This window comes from Cheilinus undulatus, linkage group 9 (assembly GCF_018320785.1).
Source record: "Cheilinus undulatus linkage group 9, ASM1832078v1, whole genome shotgun sequence".
NCBI classification, from domain to species: domain Eukaryota; kingdom Metazoa; phylum Chordata; class Actinopteri; order Labriformes; family Labridae; genus Cheilinus; species Cheilinus undulatus.
This window is the reverse complement of record NC_054873.1, coordinates 34070066-34094559: the sequence shown is the minus strand read 5'-3', so window position 1 is coordinate 34094559 and position 24494 is coordinate 34070066. Positions and strand designations below refer to the sequence as shown.

The 24494-nt window shown below is 39.1% G+C and overlaps 2 protein-coding genes across 5 annotated transcripts in view; one reads left to right on the top strand and one right to left on the bottom strand.

Moving 5' to 3' along the window:
• si:ch211-236l14.4 (SITS-binding protein) overlaps positions 1-3740 on the top strand; it is a 43929-nt gene extending 40189 nt beyond the window's left edge. Inside the window, exons 9-10 of one of the 2 annotated variants that reach the window (XM_041794832.1) lie at positions 907-1086; positions 1223-3740. In XM_041794832.1, coding sequence (XP_041650766.1) covers positions 907-1086; positions 1223-1396 — 354 coding nt within the window. In that variant the 3' untranslated portion in view covers positions 1397-3740. Of the gene's footprint in view, positions 1-906; positions 1087-1222 lie in introns of those variants that run through there. The other variant, XM_041794833.1, reaches the window with a different exon arrangement.
• Positions 3741-7908: 4168 nt separating this feature from the next.
• The window catches only part of cpt1ab (carnitine palmitoyltransferase 1Ab (liver)), a 34653-nt gene continuing 18067 nt past the window's right edge, over positions 7909-24494 (bottom strand). For 2 of the 3 annotated variants that reach the window (XM_041795120.1, XM_041795119.1), the window contains 12 exons: positions 24379-24486; positions 23608-23695; positions 19909-20104; positions 17583-17771; positions 17367-17472; positions 15885-16001; positions 12794-12958; positions 12172-12303; positions 11932-12084; positions 10072-10185; positions 9795-9887; positions 7909-9699 (listed from right to left, as the gene is read on the bottom strand). In XM_041795120.1, coding sequence (XP_041651054.1) covers positions 9616-9699; positions 9795-9887; positions 10072-10185; positions 11932-12084; positions 12172-12303; positions 12794-12958; positions 15885-16001; positions 17367-17472; positions 17583-17771; positions 19909-20104; positions 23608-23695; positions 24379-24486 — 1545 coding nt within the window. In that variant the 3' untranslated portion in view covers positions 7909-9615. Of the gene's footprint in view, positions 9700-9794; positions 9888-10071; positions 10186-11931; positions 12085-12171; positions 12304-12793; positions 12959-15884; positions 16002-17366; positions 17473-17582; positions 17772-19908; positions 20105-23052; positions 23138-23607; positions 23696-24378; positions 24487-24494 lie in introns of all 3 variants that reach the window. The other variant, XM_041795121.1, reaches the window with a different exon arrangement.

Genomic DNA, 24494 nt, shown 5'->3' with positions numbered 1-24494 from the left:
ACATATTTAGCTAGAAATTTTTACAAACATTTTGCCACTCTTAACTCATTTTTGCCACTTTTTGCCAACCTTCAACCACTTGTAACTATTTTTGACATCAACTGCCCCTTTGTGCTGACCTTGCAAAGCAGATGGATTCACTTCCGTGTTTCTCACTGGCGAATCCATCATGCAAAGCTCTGGTCTGAACCGTTAGGATCCTGTTAGAAAGTGACAGGAGCCGTGGCAAAGCAAGCAGCAACGAGAGGCCGATGTAGTTATGGCAGAAAACATTAGCGTGGATGCTGCTAAAGTGTCAGTTTTATCAGAAATAACAAAGAAAGAACAAAGAACAGCATTGAGTTGTTTTCTATTCAAAAACGATAAAAGTGCTTTTCACTTTTTTCTCAACCATTTTTGCCTCTTTTTGCCACTCTTTAACCCTTTTTAACTACTCTAACCAGCCATTTTTGCAACATTTTTGCAACTTTTAACCCATTTTTGCCACTAACCCCTTTTCCCCAGTCTATGCCGGCCAATTTTTGTCATTTCTAACCCATTTAGGCCACTTTTGACCAACACTGAACAAACATGTGGTTGGTGGCTAATTTCCAATGAAGGCACAGACATGGGCAAACGGTAGATAGTAATAAGGTAAAGTGCTTTTTTTTATTATTGTACTGTTAGGGGGGTGTGATAGTTCATTTTTGGGAAGAAACCAAATTTATTCACACATAGTTTTCATCCTTTTCACATTTTACAGCAACTTTTTTCCAACATTTCTAGTGTGTTTAGAGACATGATTACTTTAATAATGAGCTCAAGCCCCAAAAACGGCAAACATTGACCCTGGATAGAGTCTGTCATGAGCTAATTTCACATCCCTAACTGTAATCCTAATTATGTTTATGTCATTCCTTCCATTAGTTGCTCAACTGGACTCGGGTCTACATAGCAAAGCACCAGAGGGATGTGGTACCGCTGATAGAGAAGTATGCAGAGGAGTGGCGAATAACAGGAAACCCCATCTACCGGCCGATGTGGTGGCTCAGTCCAAATGACCCCATGACCTTCACCATCGATGACCAGTTCCTCATCGGAGACGAGGTGACTCATTGATGTTCTGATGGGGAGAGATTGAGTTTCCTGGCACACCAGCAGTAACCTGATGTCTTGCTTATTAAGAGTACTACTCTCACATCTGAATCCGTTTTACCAAATCACTGTGTATGTCTGTTTCCAGGTTTTGGTGGCTCCAGTGGTGGAGAAGGGTGCGGTGCAGAGGGATATCTATTTACCTGATGGAAGCTTTCAATGGCAGGACAGCCAGAACGCCCAGGTGTTCGATGGGGGGACGTTCCTACAGGACTACCCTGTGCCCCTGGATGAGGTGGCTGTTTTCCTGCGGAGAAGCTGAGTCACATGAGTCGCCTGACCTATCCTGTTACCGTTTTGAATCAAATTCTTTTTGTGCTGTTCTCAACTTGCACTTTTCCACTAAAGACCATTGACTTGATCTCAAGGCTCTGTCTTGAGATGAAATGTAGAAAGATTTTTTTATACTTGCACTTTACAGTTCAAAATGATTTTTTTTCCCTTTGTGACTTTTTTTCATTCTTTTTTTAAAATATGTTAATTGGTTTTACCTCTTGGCTGATTTGTTTCCGGATGTTTTGAATCTTTTCTGCTTTTGTTTGTGTGTAAGTTCTGGAGAAATCTGTGCGTTTACATACTGCAGTTTTAAAGTCTTTAAATTCTGATTTGCTGCTGGCTCTCTTGATAAGGAGGAACAAAGCAAGCCCCTTGTTTGCTGAAAAAGAATCTGAATCTTTCAAGAAGACCAAATGAAGATATAGAAGAATGATGGAAAATTTTGGAACGATTTTCTCGGGGGAAATGCTTCAGGAGGAAATTAGCTCACAGAAAGCTTCGTACCGAGGCCGACTCAGCGTGGTACTGTATGTCTTGCTAACTCATCAGAAGGGCTTTTACTTGAACTTATCAGGCCTGTCGGCTGATGTTTTATGAATGTACCTCAAGTCATGGTTTTTCACTACTTTACTTAATACAGTCAACAACCTTACCCCTTAGCACTTATTCCTAGAGTAGGTTAACTTATTTATCAACATACCACTTTGTTGGACACATCTGAATGTCCCTAAGTACTGTAGACCAGAAGAACTTGAGGCCAAGCCACTGTAATTGTAAGTCTAGCTTTATTTAAATTAAGATTAGCTATTACCTTCGTACTAACCTGCTGTATACTGGCTTATAAAGAAGCTGCTCACTTTTTTAATGTTGTTAGCGTGCTCTCATCTTCATGTGTGTCAAATTCAGTTTGAAGGTTAGCCTGGTTGACGACACCGCAATTGGTTGATATTTAAAAGCTAGTTTGACATGACCTGTTCTTCAAGAGAATAAGATAAGATGATAGATACCACTTTTATTCCTTTATAAGTAATGTTGAGCTCCCTTTAAGCAGCTGGATTAGCATAGCGCTAGGCAATCTTTCTGCTTTTAGACATAGGCTAGGACTGTAAACATTGGTTAACAGCTAGCATGGTTAATAGCCTTGTAAAGTACCTATAAATCGGTGATATCTTCATTGTTTTACTGACAAAAAGTATTAAAGTAACATTTTTTATGTTTATGATATTTTCTCCAGTTTAAGTTTGATGCAAAGTTTGCTAACCATCTCCTAAGTAATCTAACAGCCTAGCTTAAGACATAATGTAGCGATGTAAAAGTGGTACCAATTTTGTTAAATAAGTCTTGCAAAAGCAAGTTACTCTTTGATTGGAAGACATGGTTTAAAGAGCTCTTCAGAGTACAAATACACATAAATAAGATGCTCATCTATTTCAGAACAGTCTGTTGCAGCTGTCTTGGACGTACCTGATACGGCTGAAAGCATTAGCCTGTAAAGTCACAAAGGTGCAGTGGTTACTAGCTCTGAAGTGTACATTTAATTTCTATCCTACTGTTTATACCTACAACTAGCTTACCATGTGGACAGTCCTAATTTTAAGCTGCTTTTGCTTGGCTAATTTTTATTTGACTTAACATTTTAAGCAAATGATTTGTGAGAATTATTTTTAATGGGAAAACTAATTGAGATGTAACTTTATATTTACATTAGGGGATGAAAAAAGTGTATCCATCTCTATCCCAGAATGCATTGCTCTCTGTACAGTCAGTATGCTAATGGTGCTCTTTGTTAGTCCTGGCCAGCAGTGATGATACAGACTGACTCTTACCATGCAGTGAATGTTTTACCACTAAATCAGTTGTGTAACTTTGATCTATTAAGTTTACTGTATCAAGTCAAACACTCAGGTCTACTGAAGCTTATCAAATCACCAAAGTCTTAGCGCAACGTATTATGTTGCTTAACATTGACGTCTTAATCTCTCCTAGAACTGAATGTACAACGGACAAACTGTGATTTCCCAACCAAGCCCTCGGTGTGAGGAACTTCTCAAGTTCCCCATCCAATGCTTTTGATGGAATGCTGTGGTATGTTCATGTATAAGTTGCAGGAAAGGCTTTTGATGTGTTATTCCTTCTCTCCAAGGACTGATCAAACCATGTGCCTTAATATGCCACTCTTAAGTCTAGACAGGACAAGTGTCTGGATTATTGCAGTATCAGCAATGTACATATTACGATGACTGTGCCATTACAAGTGTTTTCTATTCTGTAAATCAGAGAACTTAGAATGAAAAAAGTTGCAATAAAGTTTACATTTTCTTACTTCACTACCTCAAGTTCTTTAGTTTTCTTTGGGTGTTTTGCAGACAAAATGGAAGGGAAAAAGAAGCCTTGGTGTGGATTTCAAACAGAATCCAGCCTTAATCCAGATAGTCACCCATAAGCAACTACACTTAGATAAATGTACAACATTCAGCTAACAAGCTAAGTGAAGTAAGAGCAAGCACAGAATCCCAACACAGTCTGACTGCAGGCCATACATCTCTGACAACCCCTCTCACAGACTATCATCTGACACCACATCTCTGTCCAAACTGAAGTATAGATTATGCTGGTACAACGTTTTTCCACTTTAATTTTTTTTTTTTTTTTAATGCAACTTAATCTGTAAACAAAGTCTTGCAGGTAAATTCATGATATACCCAAATTGCAAACATCACAGACTAAGAAACATTTCAAAAATAAGTAGTTACACAAATGGATGCCCACTTTTGCTTCATTAACTTTAGTCTAAGATAACATAGCTATGCTTGCTACAAAATCAAAGTTACTACATAAGCCAATGTAGCTCAGAAAGCTTTAGCAACCTGTGCTTTGGCAAATGTAGCTAATGCTAAAATAGCTTCGTAGAAAACGTAGCAACATAGTTTAGGTAACTGCTTTGTGAGCCTAGCTTCAGCTATGATAGCTACGTAGCTGTTAACTATGTAGCTTAAGTGTAAGTTCCATTAGTTGTATCAGAATGTTTCTGAAGCAGACTGATTACTCAACTTTATTAAATGTTTTGTGATCAGGTTTTTACAGGTCAGGTTTTCAGCTTTAACTTTAGGTATCCTAACCTTTACCTTAACTCTTACCCTGACCCTAAATGGAAGTTTAATATGATTTTATTAGGAAAGTTTTAGAGTGTTTTTAGATTGTGGCAGAGACAGCGTCTCACATGTATGATCTGCAAGAGTGGCCATCAGAGATGTACGGTCTGCAGCCAGACCCCTCTTCAGACTCCTGCTAGCCCAAACCTTTAAATTGAGCATGTTTAATTCTGTTTAATTCTGCTGCAATGTTGGCAGTGTTAAAACAGCTGTAAAACTGTAAAAACAGCTGCACTGCATGTAATGAAGCTGCTTCCCTCTCCCTTTCTCTCACCTGTATATTCTTTTACACATATTGAAAGACAGGTAAGGAAAATAAATGACAGTATATCACTGTTGTATCTGCTTGCACAAGTGTGAGTGCACATGCTTATGCACGTGCTCATAATCAGCACACCTCACTCTTCCTTTTCCTCATGTCAGAAGGTCTATGTCTTCATATCCAGGAGCAAGCTGACCACTAACTTCTCCACTAATTCCACTTAAACCTAATAAAAGTTATATTTAGCTCCGGTGAGCACGAGGTGGGAGAGATTCTCAGGGGAATCACATTCGGCTCAACCTCCGCTAAGCTTCTCTTCTTTACCTTCCTCTCCTGCTGCCCCTTGGCTGAGCTCCACATTGGGGCCCCAGGACCCTGCTCCTTTAGAGCAGTTAGACAGGTGCAGCTGGCCGCAGACATGCACTGTCCCTCCACGCCAACCTCCAAGCTCGCCCTCTCCATTTACACCCTCAACTTAATCACTTAGATTCATATGGCACTAAAAAACTCAAGGTTCAGCTCTCAGCTGTATAGCGTTCATAAAGTGTACTAGTACAGTGTCTTAGTTTGTGAGGTTGAGGTTACAGGATATAGACCTGACAAGACTCTGTTCATAAGGGCATTTTTGTGAATAAATCCCTGACTGACCAAGATCACACAGTTTTTAAGGAAAAAGGAATGGACTCAAGTTTTAGTTTACCAAGTTTTATGATATTAGATACTGTCCTGAATTAAACCCCGATAGCATTTTTCCTTAATGAGTTTATAACAGCAGTTTTTGTGCTTCAGATTTATCCTTTTTCAGTATAGTGAAGTTCTCCCTGTGAGGTCCACTTGAATTCAAAATAATGGCACAATTGCACAATTCCTCCCTGAAATCCTGTGGTTTAGACATCCACCCTTAAACTAACATTTAGCCCCAGGACACAGTAGTCCAATTATTTTTTTCCTGATTGCAAAATCAACATTTAATCCAATTAGTTTGGGGCATAACAGGACCTTACATAAGCAGACCAGTAATGCAGGAAAAACAAATTGTCCTGCCAAAACCCGCATCAAGAATGACACAAATAATCTGCATACAGTAGCTGCAATGAAAACAATGTTTGCTCTGCTGTTGATGTTGCTCCCAGTGATTACCAGACAAAATGGGAGACGTCCTTGCTCCTGTGTGAATGATTAGCTTATAAAAGGAGAGGGAGAAGATTGGCTCTCGTCTTTTCTTTGAGAGTGTTGTGGAGCAAGTGGCACATGAATTAAACCGGTGACAAGCGGAGGCCGCAGATCTATCCCGAAGTCTACTTTTAGAAAGTGCAAGTCAAGGTTTTAGGTTTCAGTGTCTGCTCTTGAGTGAATGGGTTTTCCAGCTTGCCAATTAGGTGTACATTTTAAAGACTTGTTGTCCTGAAGCCAGACGCTTTACATCTGTTAAAAAGGCTGTATGGATTTGTTTTAGTTCATCTGCACACCACATCATTTTTGGATGGAGACACTATTGTGTCTTTGCTTATGCTGGTCAACAAATTCTTGATGCACAGAAGTATTAACACATATTTTTTTTTTAAATAAAGACAGTACAAAGCAAAGATACAAAGGTACTTGAAATCCATTTTCTTAAGTGGTCAAACTGCAGGTTCCCATAGTGGCTGAGGAGTAAGCAGGCCTCAGGAATGCAGTCTTGAAATGCTAGCCTGCTATCGGAAGCCACGGGCAGGGTGACATCAGGGCGAGCGTACCATTGTGGAAGTCTATGTGTGAGAGAGAGAGATAACTAGAGATCCCTCCTTGGATATTTGTCACCTCCACCATGCCTTTAAACGTCTTCCTGTTTAATTGAACTTATTAGCTGAATACCCCCCGAGCAGCACCAGCATGGGGACTTTCTAACACCCGCAAAAGCAGATCTTGCTCCTGGGTGCTGCCCAACTGAGCTGAAACACCTGCCCACATGGCAAGCTACGACTTCCTCTCGATTACATAAACACTCTAGAAAGGAAAGAACTAATTTCACACCGGACTGATTTCAAGACGTTTGAACATTTTCATCCCAAGAAAAACCTGTAAACATAGCTATGACTGCAAGCCAACCCTGTGATGCAGCTGAGGGTCAGGCATCCAAAATAAGCAGGCGCTAAACCATTATGACAGTGTGAAGTACATGACCTTTGTGCTTGACAGGAAAGGCCTAAAGCCTCATTGGTTCTCGAGGAAGGAGATGGTTTGATTCACTGAGCTCATGGTTAAAGAAGATGGGTCGTGATAGCTAAACACCTGCTAAATGCTAAAAATGAGGCCAGCAAGTAGCAACTGTTAGCCATGCTAGTGGTGTAACTGAGGAACGGCAGCATGTCGTTCTACCACTTCTATCTAAATTGAAATCTTAATCCACAAATGATACGATAGATGAGTATCAGGTTTGGTTCTGAAATTAACAGTACCCAAAGGATGGCTACTTTTAACTGATTAACTTCTGCCTTTTGCCCAGGTGCCCGGAGCAGGGCTATCCTACACAGCCGTAGTTGATTGGTACTGAACCAGAGACAACCACCTATTTATTTTGTAACTGCTTGATTGGCCTCCCTAAAATCATTTAAAAAATTGTCTATTTGCCTTGTCAGCCATTATCTAGCCATTTAAGCATACCCAATAACTAAGCATATCTTAACCATCATAAGATTGGTTTCTACTAACTGTATTGTCTTTAAGGTGAGGTATACGAAAGTGGCCTCTCCATCCTTGCATATTTTCGTATGCGGTCCTCAGTAAATAAAAGTTTGGACACCCCTGATCTACATGGATTAAAAATCCAGTTAAAATGCTGTGAAGCTGATCGTTTTCAGCATGTTTATCCAATATTTTCAAGTCCTTACAATTTCATCCAGCTTGACCTGCCCAACTCATCAGCTGATACTCAGAGATGCTCTAAAACAAAATTAATATTTGTAATAGTGGCAGAAACCTGAGAATCAAAAATGCTTTGGGACAAAAATTAAGAATAAATTTGGAAACTGTTAGCATATGTTCATGTGTACATCCGTGTTTTGTCTTGTTAACATTTAAAAGGAAGCAGACACACAGATGTGATACAGCTGTCAGACATTCACTTTATTGTTAAAACATGTTTTGGTATATCAGCTGCTTGTCTTTTTACACATCTTTAAATTAAAGGCAAACATATACAGCTTAATCTTCAAAAACCATGCAGCATCGTAAACATGAGGTCTATTGAGATAAAAAGTCGTACAACTACAATGTACTGGTGAAGTCTGGGATAATAGAACTGTCATGTTTTAAATAAAAGGAAGCATTTCGTTGTTTCTTATTCTTCAATTCACAATGCTTTAACTTAGTGCTGATCATTCTGCATTTTTCTGTTTTGTGAATTAAGTAAAACCTAAAAGAAAATAAATAATACGAACTGACAACATATACATAACAGAAATGCATTCCAACAACATGACAGCCTGTGTATATCTGCACTTCCTAACATGAACCCAACAGAAACAATGATATCCTACTGTACTGAGACATTACGAGCTGTTAGGCGATTCTGCTTTTCATCTTTACAGCTGCAACACCATTTTACTGACGACTTTACAATTAGCTCATTAGTTTACATCCATGTTGATTTGACAAAAGGCTACCATAATAGTTAGGTATTTTATTTTTGAACTAAAGGGCCAGTAATGGAGTGCAAGACAGAGTTAAAAGTACAGTTAACCCCCCTTTTTAACACAAGGAGCTGGAAAAAAAAAAAAAAAACAAGTCACTGTCGGTTTGTGAGATTCACCTCAGACACACACTGTCTTGTCGATCCTTCACCTCCACAGCAAACTTGTTACACTACCTATCGTGGTCATATTGTACTGCATTGTAAGTATTTCCTTCAAATGCTCTAGCCAGAACTCCCAGAATATTAGGCTAAGTTAATAAAACCTGAGAATGGAAGAAAAAACAAAAAACATATGCACACATGAACATGATCTTCCCATGCCACTACCTCATGAAACATTGCAGCTAAAAAAAACACAAGCTGCAAGCTTGAGTAAAAAAGAAATGAGTGTCCTTTGATTAGATGATAGCAATAGCTCCCTACCTTTTGAGCTGGTATCCACGCTGACAGTAATTCCTCTCAGTAAAGATCTACTTTTTGCATCTGTCAGTAGAGGATCACTGTTCAGCTTTGCATATCAAGCTACTTAAACTACATCATGTGAAATAATGGGACACAAAGCAACATGCGCCTTTTAACGATATTTGACATTGACTTGCTCCTTTGGCCAGATCCATGTGACTCAGGTGCTGCCATTAAGAAGAAAACTTGAAATTATCCAAAGGATTTTCAACACTAGGACAAAAACTAGTAGAAATATTGCACCATCTCTCAACTTAAAATGTGATTCAAATATTGGATGATGCTACTTCACTCTCCTTCAGCTGAAATGTCAAAACAGAGCTGATCTCAGACTACAGCAGCTCTACTTTTCTTCCTCCCTTTCTGCCCTTTTTTATTTTACATTTGTGGTCTCTAAGGCACTGGTGCGTACAGTTCTGGAAATAAAAACTTTGATCTGTGCACTACCTGTACCTAACACCACCTGAATCTCACCTTGCCTATACATACAGTACACAAAAACGCCTCACACACACACACAGACAGAAATGGTTCCAAATACCTCTCAATCGTACTTATTTCCAGACAGTTAACTTAAAATAACCCCAAATCCAACATTTGATTCTGTACAAGCTTCGGGAAGAATATATGTTTTTCTACAAACAACTTCTAGCATTTTAGTTGGTTTTCTTGTTGAGCTGGAAGAGCTCCAGCATGTCCAGCATGGCCTGTCTGATGTTGCCGCCAAAACGGTGGGAATCCTGATAAAAAACAAAGGTGGAAAACAAAGATTTTAAAACATCCTTTCACAAAGGAATGGCAGCATAGGATGTCAATTTAAAAGTAATGAACTTACAGTTTCTGGGCTTGAATGCTTGCTGGAGATGTGGAAATTGATGAGGTTCTCACCAACAATGATGTAAGAGACACCATAACCATCATCCGCAACCTTAACGATACAAAAGGGAGAGTTGGAGTTGCAATGTCCACATGAGTCTCAGTACTTTCAAATTAGTTCCAATAAAAGTGAGTATTTCTGAAGTATTTGTGAGGTGGTTTCTTTTCCTAATAAAAGGTATAGATTTTTTTAAATTGCAGTCATACAATACAATGAAATATGGTGAGTAACTTACAGGGCCAAATCCGCCTCCAGAGGACACATATTCAGGATGTTTCACCAGATCAAACAGTTCAAGCTGCTGCAGAGGTGTCTGGCTGGTGGACAGCCTCCAAGGTTCAGACAGGACCTACACATGAGAGCATATAACATATTTCAGTCAAAGTGAACAGTCCACAGCCTAAGAAAATGCGTGTTAGTTTGATTATCAGTGTTGGCCTGCCACTGTGGCCAACGCTGTCAAAAATCTACCAGCCAACCACCGTTTTCCGAGTCACTTTAGTATCACTGCCAGCATCATGCAAAGTTGTATATCATTAAAGGCCTTCAAACACCAAAAAAAAAAAAAAACACCAACTTTTTTTTTGCCCCCCTGCAAGATTAATGTGCAGGTGATTTTTTTTTCATCCTGTAGCCAGTGGGGGGTTCATCATTTGAGAATTGTTAAAGTTGGCGACCAGTCAAGTCTACTTTGACAAGTCAATGATGCCATTATGGTTAAATCAAGTTTTCAACAACCAACAGTAGATATTTGCATATCCAAATTCATATACTGCTAACAACAGGCAGTTTAGAAACATTTTTTTCAAACCAAGTGCAATAACAACAAATAAATATGGTTTATAATAAAGCATTTTCATCTGATGGAACTGTTACTGATTTTCAAAAAAAGGCCTGGAAACCGCAGTAAAGTCAAACAATCAACTAGTCAGTGACGTAATTTCGCAGTATGAAACAGCTACTTAATTTTTTGGACTATGCAGCAAACTTTGAGTACACTGGGGGAGTTCTGTTAATTTATAATGACAACTATTGACAGGCTCACTTGTTCCAGCCTGTGCAGTGTCATTTACATATATTAGACAGCATGCAGTATTTATTTACTGAAGTGAAGTGAAAAATGCCCCCAGTTTGGGCCTTGAAGAGTAGGAGACATCATCTTTTCTCTTTTCTGCTCCCTGTCTGTAACAGACACATACATTTTAATACAGTGATAAAGGGACTTAATACAACAATCCGACTAGTGAATTAAGCACGCTGCGGGTGTTGGCTATGACAAGGGGCAAAGCATTGCCACTCACAGCACCACTTTAATACAAATGTCCTGCATCTTTGTTTTGAGTCAAAATCGTCTTGTTTCTAAGTTACTCAGAGCGCAACAATTGTGAAAGATTCAGAAAATAGTCACTTGGGGCACCTCTCTCTACCTGCATGCTTCTCTCACTCTGTCATTCACTCAGCTATGCACTCTCACCATTTCTTACTTCTGTGCATGCAACTGGCCAACAAAAGAGATCTTCAACCAACCAATCCACCAACTGACTAGAAGGTGTCAGCCCTGGTAAAAACCAGCACCTGTTCTTGCTCACAAGGATAAAGTAGATATTTTTGGTCATAGAGCGGGCCTTCCTGGCCAGTAGAAGACTAGGATACAATTTACATTATTTTTTGTGACAAATACCATCCTTATGCCATTTTTATTTACTGGCCACTGTGGTTGGTAGGCTGAGCAAATTCAATGCTCAATAGCTCAATGCTGAACAAAGACACTCACGTATGGCAGGTGCTAATTTCCGATTAAGATACATTTTGTAATAAGATAGTAAATATAAGTATGGTCTTCATATAAAACTGAAAAAAAATAAAATTGAATTAGTATGTCTTTTAAACTTTGATCGGTGTTTTGAGTCTTTGAAAACCCCTTCAGTGTTGGAAGCCATGCCTTTATCGGGATATGAACAAGTGAGCAGATGCACCTGGACCATAGCCATTTTGTTTGGAAAGTACAACTTATGTCACACCAGATAGAAAACAGCACATCAGGAGGGACTTTCAGAGAAAAAGTCTAACAGCAACTTCCAACAGCATCTCGTACCTCCTTGAGGAAGGCTGAGTCTTCTCCCAGGTATTTGGAAACCACGTAGAGGCAGAAAAGGTGACGATCGATGCCCTGTCCTGTCATTGCCAGGCGGTACATGTTTTGGTGCTTTTCCGCTGCCTGTTTGAGCAACTTCAGACGCTCCTCTCTCTGAAGAGACACGATTAACAACAGGTTAACAATGAAGGACTTAGCTTGGGACTTAAATCATATTGTGTTGATGCTTTTCAGCCTTACTGTTTCATCTCTGATCATGGAGCGGACAAAGGCACACGTCTCCATGGTGCAGGAGCGCACAGTTTCTGTTCGGCCCTCACGGAACAACCGGGTCATGGAGGCTTCGTACGTCAGGCAGAACTTTCCTTTGTCCTGTTAAGAGATGGTTAGTCAGCAAGAAAACATAATTAAATAAAAAAGACAAATTTTAATTAACTAAAAACCTTTTTGAAACACTGATAATGAGAAAACACCGTGAAATATGTTTTAAAGGAAGCAATATGAATGATTTCTCCAAAGATATGAACCAATATGCCTAAATATTATGTATATCTAATAAAGATGTTTGATTAAAATTCTCTCTATATGTGCTGTTTAAGTGTACTGTCGCTAGTGACATAGATAAGCTGCTTATTTGTCATTTAAGTAAGGCTTTAAACCAAAGCTTGATGCTGTTTGAAGTGCATCGTTCATCAACAGTCTTTAGTTATGTTGGCTGACAAGCAGTGAGCGCCCTCTGCTGGCATTAAAAAGGAGTGCAGCATGACCATATTGCTTATTAAACAGGAGCCATGAAAATCACAGAATGACAAATAAAAAGGCATTAAGGTTATGGCATAAACCAGTGAGATGTCTGCAGTACCCTGTAATGGGCCAACTGGAGGGCGATCTGGATGAAGGCATCAGGACTGGTGCGGCACTTCTTAATCAGACCCTTCCCAAAGTCACTGAAGGGGAAAATATGAGAGTCCACATCATCAGCCAGAGTCCTGGCCACTGTCAGACAGCTCTCAATTTCCTCCTGGCACTAAAGGGAGAGATCGAGTCAGATGTTAGAATAAGCATATGCAGCCTGGCATTGCTGATAAGTGATTTATAAAAAGTATCCTCCCTAAGGGAGCTCAAAAATCAAACTAGTACAGTATATCAGCGGCATCAGTACTCCTATTAGAAATATTCAACATCCAAAGCTTTCTCTGTTAGAAAATACAAGCAATGGTGTACATACTTACCGTTACCAGCAGAGGGAGGCCAATGACTATGAATATCAAATTAAGTTTTAGCCCAGTAGTACTTATTCTACCAAAGAGCCACATTGTCTAAAAAATACTTAAGCAAAACAATCCACAATCCAAACCAGAAATACAAGGTAAATAACACATGAGTTAATCTGTAGTTGAAATGAAATTAAACAGTGAATTGGTGGATAATTATGAGGTTAAATGGGATGCAAATGTCTGAATAGTGTCAGAAGAAACAATATGTCACTGATAATGAGCAAATATTCATTTTATTTATCACTGGCACCAGGCTAAAACCTTGTATCTCAATTTTTCATGATTTTAATTTGTTTTTATAAATCAGTGCTATTGGTCACCCTTTATATCTGTCGGTGGTTTTCACCAATTTTGAAGCAATAGAAAATGTCAAAGATACATTTTTTTCATTCCCTGAAAAGTGGTCATTTTGGAGACACCGTTCTTTGGCCCAACACCAGGGTTATAAAAGTTCCACCTGGCCTAAAGATTTTTTTTTTTAAAGATATTAGAGTTTGCTGAGTTTGAACTATGAGATGCTTTTCAAAGAGCTGATGAATGATGGTTGGCTTTTTGGGTTTTTACATCTCACACTGGGGCATTTACTATAGTTCTGTGGCTTTATCAACATATAATAGATGCTTTCACATTTTTTCCACTCATTATTAATTCTTTAGTTAGAGGGGGAGGGGCGTCATATTGGCCTTTGCCCTGGGCCTCCACATGACTAAAACCAGCCCTGCCTCACACCTGCAGCTCTCCAGACACATCATTTCACCCTGCCTAATTTTTGGAGCTTTGGTTTTATATTTCTGCTCTTTTGACAATATTTATAATCATTTGTGCATTAAAGATCAAATAAAATACCCACGTTTGGACAACTTTCACTAGATATTAAATATCATGTTATCTCTACAAGTGATCTGTGTGGGTTATGCTTGTTGATGATGACACGCATTGGCATAATTGTCATAAAATATGGGTGTGAGAGAGCATTGGCAGGAAGTGGCTAGAGAAAAAGTTAAAACAAGGAAATGGGGAAGCTTCAATTTGAACACAAGACGGCACACTTCAATGAATGAGCTTACTGAAGAGACGCAACCCCGCAGACTTCCTCTGCTCTCTTCTCTTACACACGCTCCTCCGTCGACACATCCGACGGTAATAATATATGGATTTAAAATAATAAACATTTAAATTTGGAAGTTAAAGCCTGCCTTCTTTGTGTGGGTAACAGAATTATTGATGTGACCAACATGAATCTTTACTGATGACAGTGTTTACCTTCATAAAGGTTTTTAAGTTTAGGTTTTTTGTTTTAAGTACGAGCCGCAACTGGTCACTTAAGAGCCACATGCGGCTCGAGAGCCATGGGTTGAGTATCACTGTTTTAGCCAATCATGGTGCATATGCACTCACTGGTCACTGGTTCAACTAGACTTTAATGCAAATATCTAATCAGCAAATCACGTCAGACAAGTACAAAAACAAAGACCAGACCGTCTGGCACCAGCAACCACGGCATGTTCAAGATGGACTGGCTGAGGACTGCAATTAGCCGATTTTGAGCCTGCTCAACTTTGGCCAGTCTTCTTCTATATTACTGATTTAGAGGTGAATTCTAGATGTGATGATAGATGATAGTTATTTCATGCAATACCATGATATGTGAAGAGTGGGAAAACATCGTTGAGTAGGTACAACTTGGTAACGCTCTGAACCCTTAGCTATTTCTTAAACTTTGTGTCTTATCTACACTTTTTGTCTTAAAAAACTTGTAAAACATGAACCTTGTGGTGCACAGTCAAGCTCGAAACATCCTTTTCTGCAGGACAACCTGGGTTTTGAGAATATGTGTGCTGCAGACTTTTATCGTGTGACACACATTAAACAATAGTGACTAAGACTATTTTTGCACAAACATATTTACATATTTATGTTCTATGTTGGCTTTATTTGCAGCAGTTCCTGTCTGCAGTGACACAGCGGGCCACATCACAGGCTTTCTGTCTCTTTTTCTCTCCATTATGAGCTATTAAGGTCATCTCCTCAGAGTATAGATTCTCAGTTGAAAAGAAAAATAAGATTCAAGAACGGAACAGCCTGCCATTGGTTGTCACAGCCCAGTCACAATGCATTGTTGGATTCAAAACACACAATATGGAGGACAGTTGCAGAAACAATCTAAAAAATGGATTCAAAAATGGATAAAAAAGGCATTCAATATTGGAGTTACTGGCATGGATTTAACCTTTAAAGACCTGACCAGGAAGTCACCCAAGCTCTGGGCTGGCCAGAAAAGCCCCCATAAGGGCTTTGAAGGCATGGATAGCATCAGCAACACAGAGGGCTTCCAGAGGAAAAAACAGTACTTGGCTATGATTTGCGGTCCAAAATTTTATTTAACTTTTTCTAGCTTTGCCTTTTCTTGTAGTATACAACAACGTCGGCCTCAGAGGGCTAAGTGATCAGTGACTGTACATTGTAGCATTTTAGATATCATCTATGTGATGTGTGCAACCAATACAACACTTAAATCATTATTGCATTTCCCAACTACTGTTGACTACCAGCTTTTCCCTCTTTCTCTAAGTGAACCTATCTAAGACAGCTAAAACCACCATTTTATCCGTGCTCAGAAAAACCTGCAAAAAAAAAAAAAAAGCTGATTCTTCTTGAACACAACCCAGCCCTTACCTCAGCGGGGATCTCCCACTGTAGCCTCTGAGGACCTGGCAGGTTGGGGTGGGGCGTCCCATTGCAGTGACCATCCTCTGTGTATCCCAGCTTAACAGGGTCCATGGACAGGACATGCTGCAATGCAGAATCTGGATTTAGCAGAACTAACTCAGTAGAACAGAGGATAAGATATAAATACTGATTTCACATTTTGTGATAAAGCCTTAAGGTCAATCACCCTGTCATTCTGAACATTTCACATTTTTCTTTCCATCTTATTCCCTTAGATCAGAGGTGTCAAACTTGAGGAAAAAGACGGACTTTTTTTTAAATATTAATTTTCAATATTTACTAACTTAGGTGTTTGAAAAACAAATTTTCACTCATTTTTCATGATCTAACTATAATATAAAAACGAAATATCATAATACGATGCAATAAATGAGTTAATATGGTACATATTTACATAGCAACACGCAGATGTTGCTAAAAAATTGTCCGGCCTGCAGGACATGTCATTGGAGCAAATCCGGCCCCCTACCCTAAATTAGCTTGAGACCCATGCTTTATAGCAAAGAGGAACATAAAAAAGATGCACAGCAGCGCACCTGCTTCATCTTAGCTCCGCAAACACGCTGTCCAAAAGAGACGCTGATACAGAATGCATAATTTTTTAGACTGAAGGAGAAGGATTTATTTTGTCTTTTTATTTATTTATTTATCGATTAAAATGAAGAGCCTAACCACCATGCACAGCTGCACCTCGCTCTCATAGAGTCCGGTCCTGTCTGCACCTCAGTTTTCCTGTTTCCTTCCTCGGGCCTTAATGAATGTCAGAGGTTTTTGCATTGTAAAACCAAACATTTCTCCCTGTGGGGGATTGAAGCTGCACTCAGGACAGCAAAGACTTTCCCTGCGTAACTGTCCATGAGCCACAAACGCAGACATCGTATCTGTTCTGGTGAGTGATGCAGCTTAATCTCCAGCTTGATTTAATCCCTCATTACAAAAATGTGTGATACCAAACCAATATCAACTAAATTTGCTTGTCAACAAGAAGTGCAATTATGGTCTTGATCACTTACGTTTAAACAGGACATTGTTTATAGCACAGAATATTTAACTACAGGTCTCATCAAATGGTAAAAAATCCTCTCAAAACGATAAAACAGATTCTTTATAACGAAACATTTAATCCTAATCTGGACACAGGCTGTCCTATGACATCAGAGGTCGGCATTTTTAGTCTTGGTGCAGCGCTGAAAGGCATCAAATTTATGCGTGGATCCCAGGCCCCTCTCCCTCTCTCCCTCTCTCTGTGTCTCTCTCCGCAAATCCAACTCCTGACCCAAAATGAGTTTGACACCCCTGCCTTAGATGGTAAAACAGACAGATGTACACAGTGTTGACAATGATGTATTTATCTTAATTAATAATCAACAGTTTGGTTTAAATGCAATAATTACAAATCAAATTTGATTAAAAACTAAAGAAACATGCCTCCCATAGATGGCCAATGATCGGGGCATCTGCCCAGGAGTGCTCTGCGTTCAGTCCCATGGTGCCGTTCTTAAAGACTATCAGATTAAAGGATTTATCAAACCACCTGAAAGAAAACAAAAAAAGAAAATGCTTTAAGGAAATTCATATTCATATAAAAAAGTCCATCTTTTTGGAAAATATAACTATAACATCAATAAGGGTTCTCAGCATTACCTGTCATGGCACTTTCCATGGAGCAGAGACTTGGCGTAACTGTCCAGAGACTTGACTGGGTTGGACTCTTCAAAGCGCTGTTCCGTGTCATCGAGGGTCACAAAGAAGGCAGCCTTCTCGATGGCGTCCAGAGCCTGCTTGTTCTTACCACGGCTGAAGTAGGCCTCACGAGCTTTGGCCCATGGAGTCCTGTAAAATTTTACAAGACAGATTTTCATAATCAGTAAAGATAGAAAGAAGCCCCATTTTGAAAAATGCACACAAGTTTCTCCTCAGTGTGACCAGAGGATAGGAGGGCAGGCACACCCTTCTCTATTTTCACAACATTTATGTCCTCTTACTCAGCGATAGCACCTGACCAAAACATCATCAAGGTTATGATGTCAACTTTAGCTTTTCAGTCTCCACCACATCTGTCAGCTGATTTATGACTAAAACTGTTAATACATATTACAATACATTTTTAAAAAATATATTTAACTGCTCTGTGCCCCAAATATGACCATGTTAAAACTGCTCAAAGTTTTACTATCAGATTTGATTCTCCCATGCTAACCCATTTAATGGGTCATGTAGTAAACAGAGGTGTAAAAATACTCTCAATCCACTATTAAGTTGACGTTGCTGGCTTTGCTGTATAACTTAACCAGATCTGTGTTATTGTGTAAGTTGCCCTGTTTATCTTTAAGCTTTAAAGAGGAGACTGTCAGGTTGCACAATATTATCAGCGTGATATTGGTACCAGCAGATAAAAATTAAAAAGTCAAATATATGAGCAGAATTGACAATTTATACTGATACTGACAGTGAATATATTAGCAGGCTATACATAAATAGATTTGTGCAGTTTTAATCATAACCGACAGAACTACATTAACAGAAGTTTTTCTTTTGATTGATCCTTATTCCGTAAATTATAGTGTGCTCTAAGGGAGCCTGTAACTTAAGTATGACTTGGCCTGGAGTGAAACCTGAAAATCTTCTTGGGCTACCAGAACCCTCATTCAACCAGAATATGAGAAAGAAAGTATTTACCTGCATAATTTTACTCCATATAGAGAGAACTACTTTTTAGAGACTTTACCAATAAAAGGAAAGCATTTGCAGAGTCACAAAGTACAGTTAACACACCCCTAGCATTTATCATGTTTTAGCTGGCATCTGCAAGGTTATCAATATTTTCTTTTCTTATATTCTTTTCTTTAAATGTACTCTATGACCTAAAAGAAGCTTTTCTACAAACTTAAATGTCTCCAAAGGCATTGAACATGTCTCATAATCTTGATGTGTCATAGTAGAATAATCAGCAGTGTCACCAGTTAATCCAATACGAGTTAAACCATGAAACCGGTTATGTTCATCAGACAAAATAAATGGCGAAAGTTGACACAAAGGTTAAATTTTCTGGATGAATTTATGTGATTCTGGAACTTAAAATTATCGTTTTATCATTTAAAACATTATTTCAGTTTTTAAAATTAGGTTAATGTTTTTGTTTATTAGAATTACCTATACCTGCAGTAACTCCAGGGTACCCCAGAGGGCCTCAGCCCACACTTTGGGAAGCACTGCTCTCTGGTTTAAAATTTTAGCTCTAAACTACAGCTAGATAACTTTTTTGCATTTGAGGAGTATGAGTTTTGAGGTTTTATTGAGCACTTTGTCAGGACTGTCTTAATGAACCACCCTACAAACGTGTTGTTAAATTAGAAACTTTAAGTAGAAGCTGAATAAAATTGGGTCCATTTTTAAAATTTTGTGTTCCAGAGAGCTTACTGTAACACTCAAAAAGGCATATGAAGTTTGGTTTGACTTACAATTAAAAAGCACATTTTCCATTACGTACATTTAACCAAAAGATATGACTTTCTGTTCATTACTAAATATCTATATTTGAAAAAAAGAATACATCTCTTGTTTAATATATAATCAAATGTTACACTACATCAGTAAGTTGTTGGGGTAAAATTAAATAGCAAAAGAATGACCGGCAGTGGAAATGTTTGATGATTTAGCATGCTTTGTAGAGCAGAGAGAAAGAGAACCTGTAGTGTATTATTACCAGATGAAAAATCTTCACCTACTGCTGCCATGTCAGTGTGCTACTCCTCAGTTACAAATGTAAAAGACATAAAGACAAGGCCTCAAGTATCCAGTATATGAACACTGTAATACTGTTTTGCAGAATAAAAATTAAACTCACAGAATGACCTTAACAGAAAGTGCTCATCCACTTTCAACCCCTCTTTACTTCCTATGCTGTAAAGGTACATACTGTCAGTTGTGGACTTAGCAATACTGCAGCTAGCTCTGTAAAGAAACCCACCTTTCCCCTGCAGTCAGAGCGGCTAGTTTCTCCTCGCCTGGCAAAGGTTCTGATTTGTCAGCCAAGATCCTCTCCATCTGCTGCTCTATCTCCCTAGGCAACAGCAGCCGCCCGTCATAAAACATCCACACTTTGAAGAAGCGTCCCTTGTGGTACACAGCTATGTGTTTGCTCTCATTCATGTGCTGAACTACATCTGGGAGACAAGAACCAACAGTGAGGAAAGGAAAAAAAAAAGATACAGAAACACGATCTTAGTGTATAGAAAGATGCTTTGTTGTTAATGTATATTTTCTGTAGCTTAAAATAAGTTGTGGATGTCACAGTATTTCAACTCTGGGAACAGTAGAAGTGTTAGCCACCCATTCTTGGTCCCAGTGATAAAATATCAAATCCACAACATCCAGGGATGGCTGTTTTATTTTGTGAACATCCATCTTCTTAAAAAATTACAGTTATTCGAAGGGCTAAAACACTGAATATAAAGTGGAACTGTATCATGGGATGGGAGGGACTATCCAGTTCGAATCTAAAGCAGCTTGAAATGGGAAATGCAGGGGAGTGAGATGAAAAGAGAAAGTAATTTGGGATCAGGAAGTGGTTATGAATACAATGGACTGAGGCAATGTTTGTTTGAACAACACTATGCAACAAAGAAAAAAATGATTCAAACACAAAGTTCTCTTTGATACGTCTTGACATTGTTTTGGTAATGTTCAGTGTTCAAACAAACATTGTCCCTAATACAGACAAGACAAAGGATAGGATACTTACACTAGCAAAATCCCAGAAAACAACAGCAACGTCACATCCAGGTAAAACTTAGCATACTGTTTTAGTCGTACAGTAAGGAGACCTCCAATAATGTCAGTATGAGATCTGACCACTGACAACCTTGCATTCAATCAAATGGATTGGGAAATAAAACTATAAAATACACACTACTTGATACTGAAGCTTAAACTTTAAACTGACACTCCCTTTTCCTGTTAACAATATTAAGAAACATATCTTCCTGTCCCTAAATTCACTTTCTACCATCATGATGATATTAACTCAAACTCATACTGTATGTCTTATGACATTTCCACATCCCTGTACAAGTATCCCTTCTTTCCTTCTTACTTCATCTTAAGAAAGTAATAGGAAAAAGAACAGCGAACCTGACTACTCTTCATTAATTCTATAATTAGTCTCAATTCCCCTCTGTCCTCTACAGCAGGAGATTAAACACAGTCTGTCAGAGCTTCAAGTTTCTTATTTCTGAAGCATTATATCTTCACAGCTCAAGCTCCTGCTGCTTGGTTTCAACACTTAAACATGTTTTCATGCATATACGTTGCCTATAAAAAGTATTCATCCCCTTGGATGTTTTCCCTTTTATTGATTTTATAAATCAATCTTAGTCAATATAATTTGGCTTTTTGGACAAAAACAACAAAAACATAAAAAACTCCTCAATGTCAAAGTGAAAACAGGTTTGTAAAAAGTCAAGTCACTTTAAAATATATAAGGCAAAATAAGTGACTGCATAAATATTCACCCCCATTAAAGTGACTGACCTTATTCAACAGAGGTCTAGCCAATGTGTGCTAGAAGTCTCAAAATAAATGACATGGGGATCAGCTGGGTAGAGTGAATGTGTCTCAAGTGATTGTAATATAAGGACACGTGACTGGTTTATCAGTATTCCTGGCTACCATTACACCATGGAGACAAAAGAACAATCCAAGCGACTAAGAGAAAAGGTTATTCAAAATTATAAGTCAGGGGATGGATACAAAAAATTTCCAAGTCACTGAACATCCCCATTAAATCAATTAAATCTGTCCTCAAGGAATATGGCTCATGCGTAAATCTGCCTGGATCAGGTCGTCCTCACAAACTGAGTGACTGTGCAAGAAGGAGACTAGTGAGAGAGGCCACCAGTCTATCTATGACTGCTCTGAAGGAGTTACAAGCTCCAGCAGTGGAGATGGGAGAGACTCTGTATACAACAACTTTTGCCCGTGCTTTTCATCAGTCAATGCTTTATGGGAGACTGGTAAAGAGAAAGAAAACTCAGATCAAACCTCAACTACAGTCCACCAAAAGGTATGTGGGAGACTCCATTGTCAAGTCCATGGAAGAAAGTTCTTTGGTCTGATGAGACCAAAATTGTGCTTTTTGGCCATCAGACATGACAAATAACACTGCACATCACCACAAACACACCATCCCTACTGTGAAGTGCAGTGGTGGCAGCATCATGCTGTGGAGATGCTTCCCAGGACTTGGCCCTGGAAGGCTTAAAAAGTAGAGGGTAAAATGAATGTGGCAAAATATACAAAAATCTTGGAGAACAATGGTTTAAAGACAACAAGGTGAATTTTCTGTAGTGGCCGAATCAAAGCCCAGACGTTTTGAGAAAAGGAATGGAGTAAAATTGCAGTGTCCAGGTGTACAAGCTTCACTGAATCCTATCCACACAGACTCAGTGCTGTGAATACAGCCAAAGCTGCATCTACTAAATACTGACTTGAAGAGTAAATGTTTATGCAATTACCTTTTATACATAATGTATTTTTGTTTAATTGACGATTCTTTGTAGAAATCTGTTTTTACTTTAACATTAAAAAGCTCCTTTGTCATCTTTTTCTCAAAAAAGCCAAATTATATTGGCGATGATTGATTTATAAAATAGTGAGAAAGAAAAACATCAAAGGGGATAAATACTTCTAAAAGGCACTGCACATACCATACAAGCTCTCCAATGGCTGAAGTTCACCAGTTAATACCATGCTGTAACAAGATGTGGCTTAAACTGATCTCCAAAATAAGCAGCTTGACTATATTAGTATTTTGTTATTTGCCCAACAGCATGGCAAAGATACCAAACACATTCCTTCATTTTTTTTCGTTTTAAGGCCAACATAGCACTCCTTAAGTATTTCAGGCCCTACATTATCACTATACCCTGGTCAAACTTAGCAACACTAACTTTGACTCGCATGCAAATTAGTCCTTGAATGTGCACAGACCAGCACACATGCATTACTTCTACATGGAGGTCAGATTATCTCTTTGTCAAACACATGGACCATTGTCCCAAGGAGAAGTACAGTAGGAGTAGTGTGGAGGAGGCGGCACTGCTAAAGACTCTACCTGTGTCTACACCTGGGACACGAGTGGTGTTGAACATACGCTCGTATTGGGCTGAGCACATGGGAATAGTGTGTAGGAGCATGAGCTGAAAAGCAAAAGGGGAGAGTCAAACACAAAGAGATGACAAACTAATTCACTAAAATCCCGAGAGAGCAGCAGCAGACACTCCTACAGGGACACGAGCATGGATGGAGAGGAGAGGGAGCGATGAGGATTGGTTTGATAAGCAGTCTGAAGGAGCAGAAGGGACCTCAGAGGGCTGCCAGAGGAGGAGACATGAGCAGGGTCCAGAAACCAGTGGTCTGCCATCTCATTGCCACTAACAAAGCCCTGATAGTTCAAGTAAAAAAATATATTAATGTCTTAAAACTAACTATATTAAAGTTTCATGTTGCCCAAATAGATACTTAGATAATACTAAACAGAGTTTGTTTCAGGGCTGTGCTGTTGACAGTGAGTCTGTAGTCAGGGTTTCCAGTGGCTTTTGCCATGGCAATAGCAAGGGTCACAGGGTAGGGGATCAGAGGGCACCACAGAGGTGTGCCCTCCTCTTACCTGTCTCCAAACCAGGGATGCGGGTGGTGTTAAACATCCGCTCCCATTGAGCCGAGCACAGAGGAACCTTGTTTGCCAGCAAGTAAATCTAACGCAGCATCCGACACAGCGAAGGGACAAAACAGTAAAACAAAGACAACTGAGTGTGAGTCTAACACAGAGAGCTCATGCATTGGAATTTGTATAAATGTTTACCAATATTTATGAGTTTATGGAATAGATAAATGTGTACTTGTTGCTGTAGACTGTATGTCAGGATTGTAAAAAGAATTTGCACTAAAGCATCATGCAGGTTGGTAAAAGAGAAGGACTGAAGGAGGTGCGGGAAAGAGATGACACTACAGGGTGTCAGTAAAATCAGCATTTATTAAGCCCTATTCACTAAGCCTCAATACGAGGCTTGGGATTTGGCAGTTATCACAACAATTCTTCCAACGAAGCAAGCAGAAAGCGCAGTGCATGGCTCATTCCAGAGTTTAATAGACTGCTAAGGACATTATCAAATATCTATAATTCACTGGTTAGATCGTTAATAACAAACCTACTGAAGAGTCTACAAGAACAGGTGGAGACAGATTCATTGTAAACATAAAAGAGAAACCGACTGAGATAAAAACTATTATTCAATAAATCATTAAGAGAGTTAAGCATTTACAGACGTATGATAACACGTCTGAATGCAAGTCCTATCAAAGTTTGCATAATGACTGCAGATTAACCAATCTCTATAAAATCATTTCCTACAGGGAGACAGAGGAGCTTAATACTTACTGGCTTGATCTGGGCTCTGTCCAGTTTTCTCCTGTACAGCATGATAGCATGGATGGCATTACCTGCCCGGGCAGCCTGGATTGGGGTGGGGAACACGTACAGGAAGTCCTGGAAAA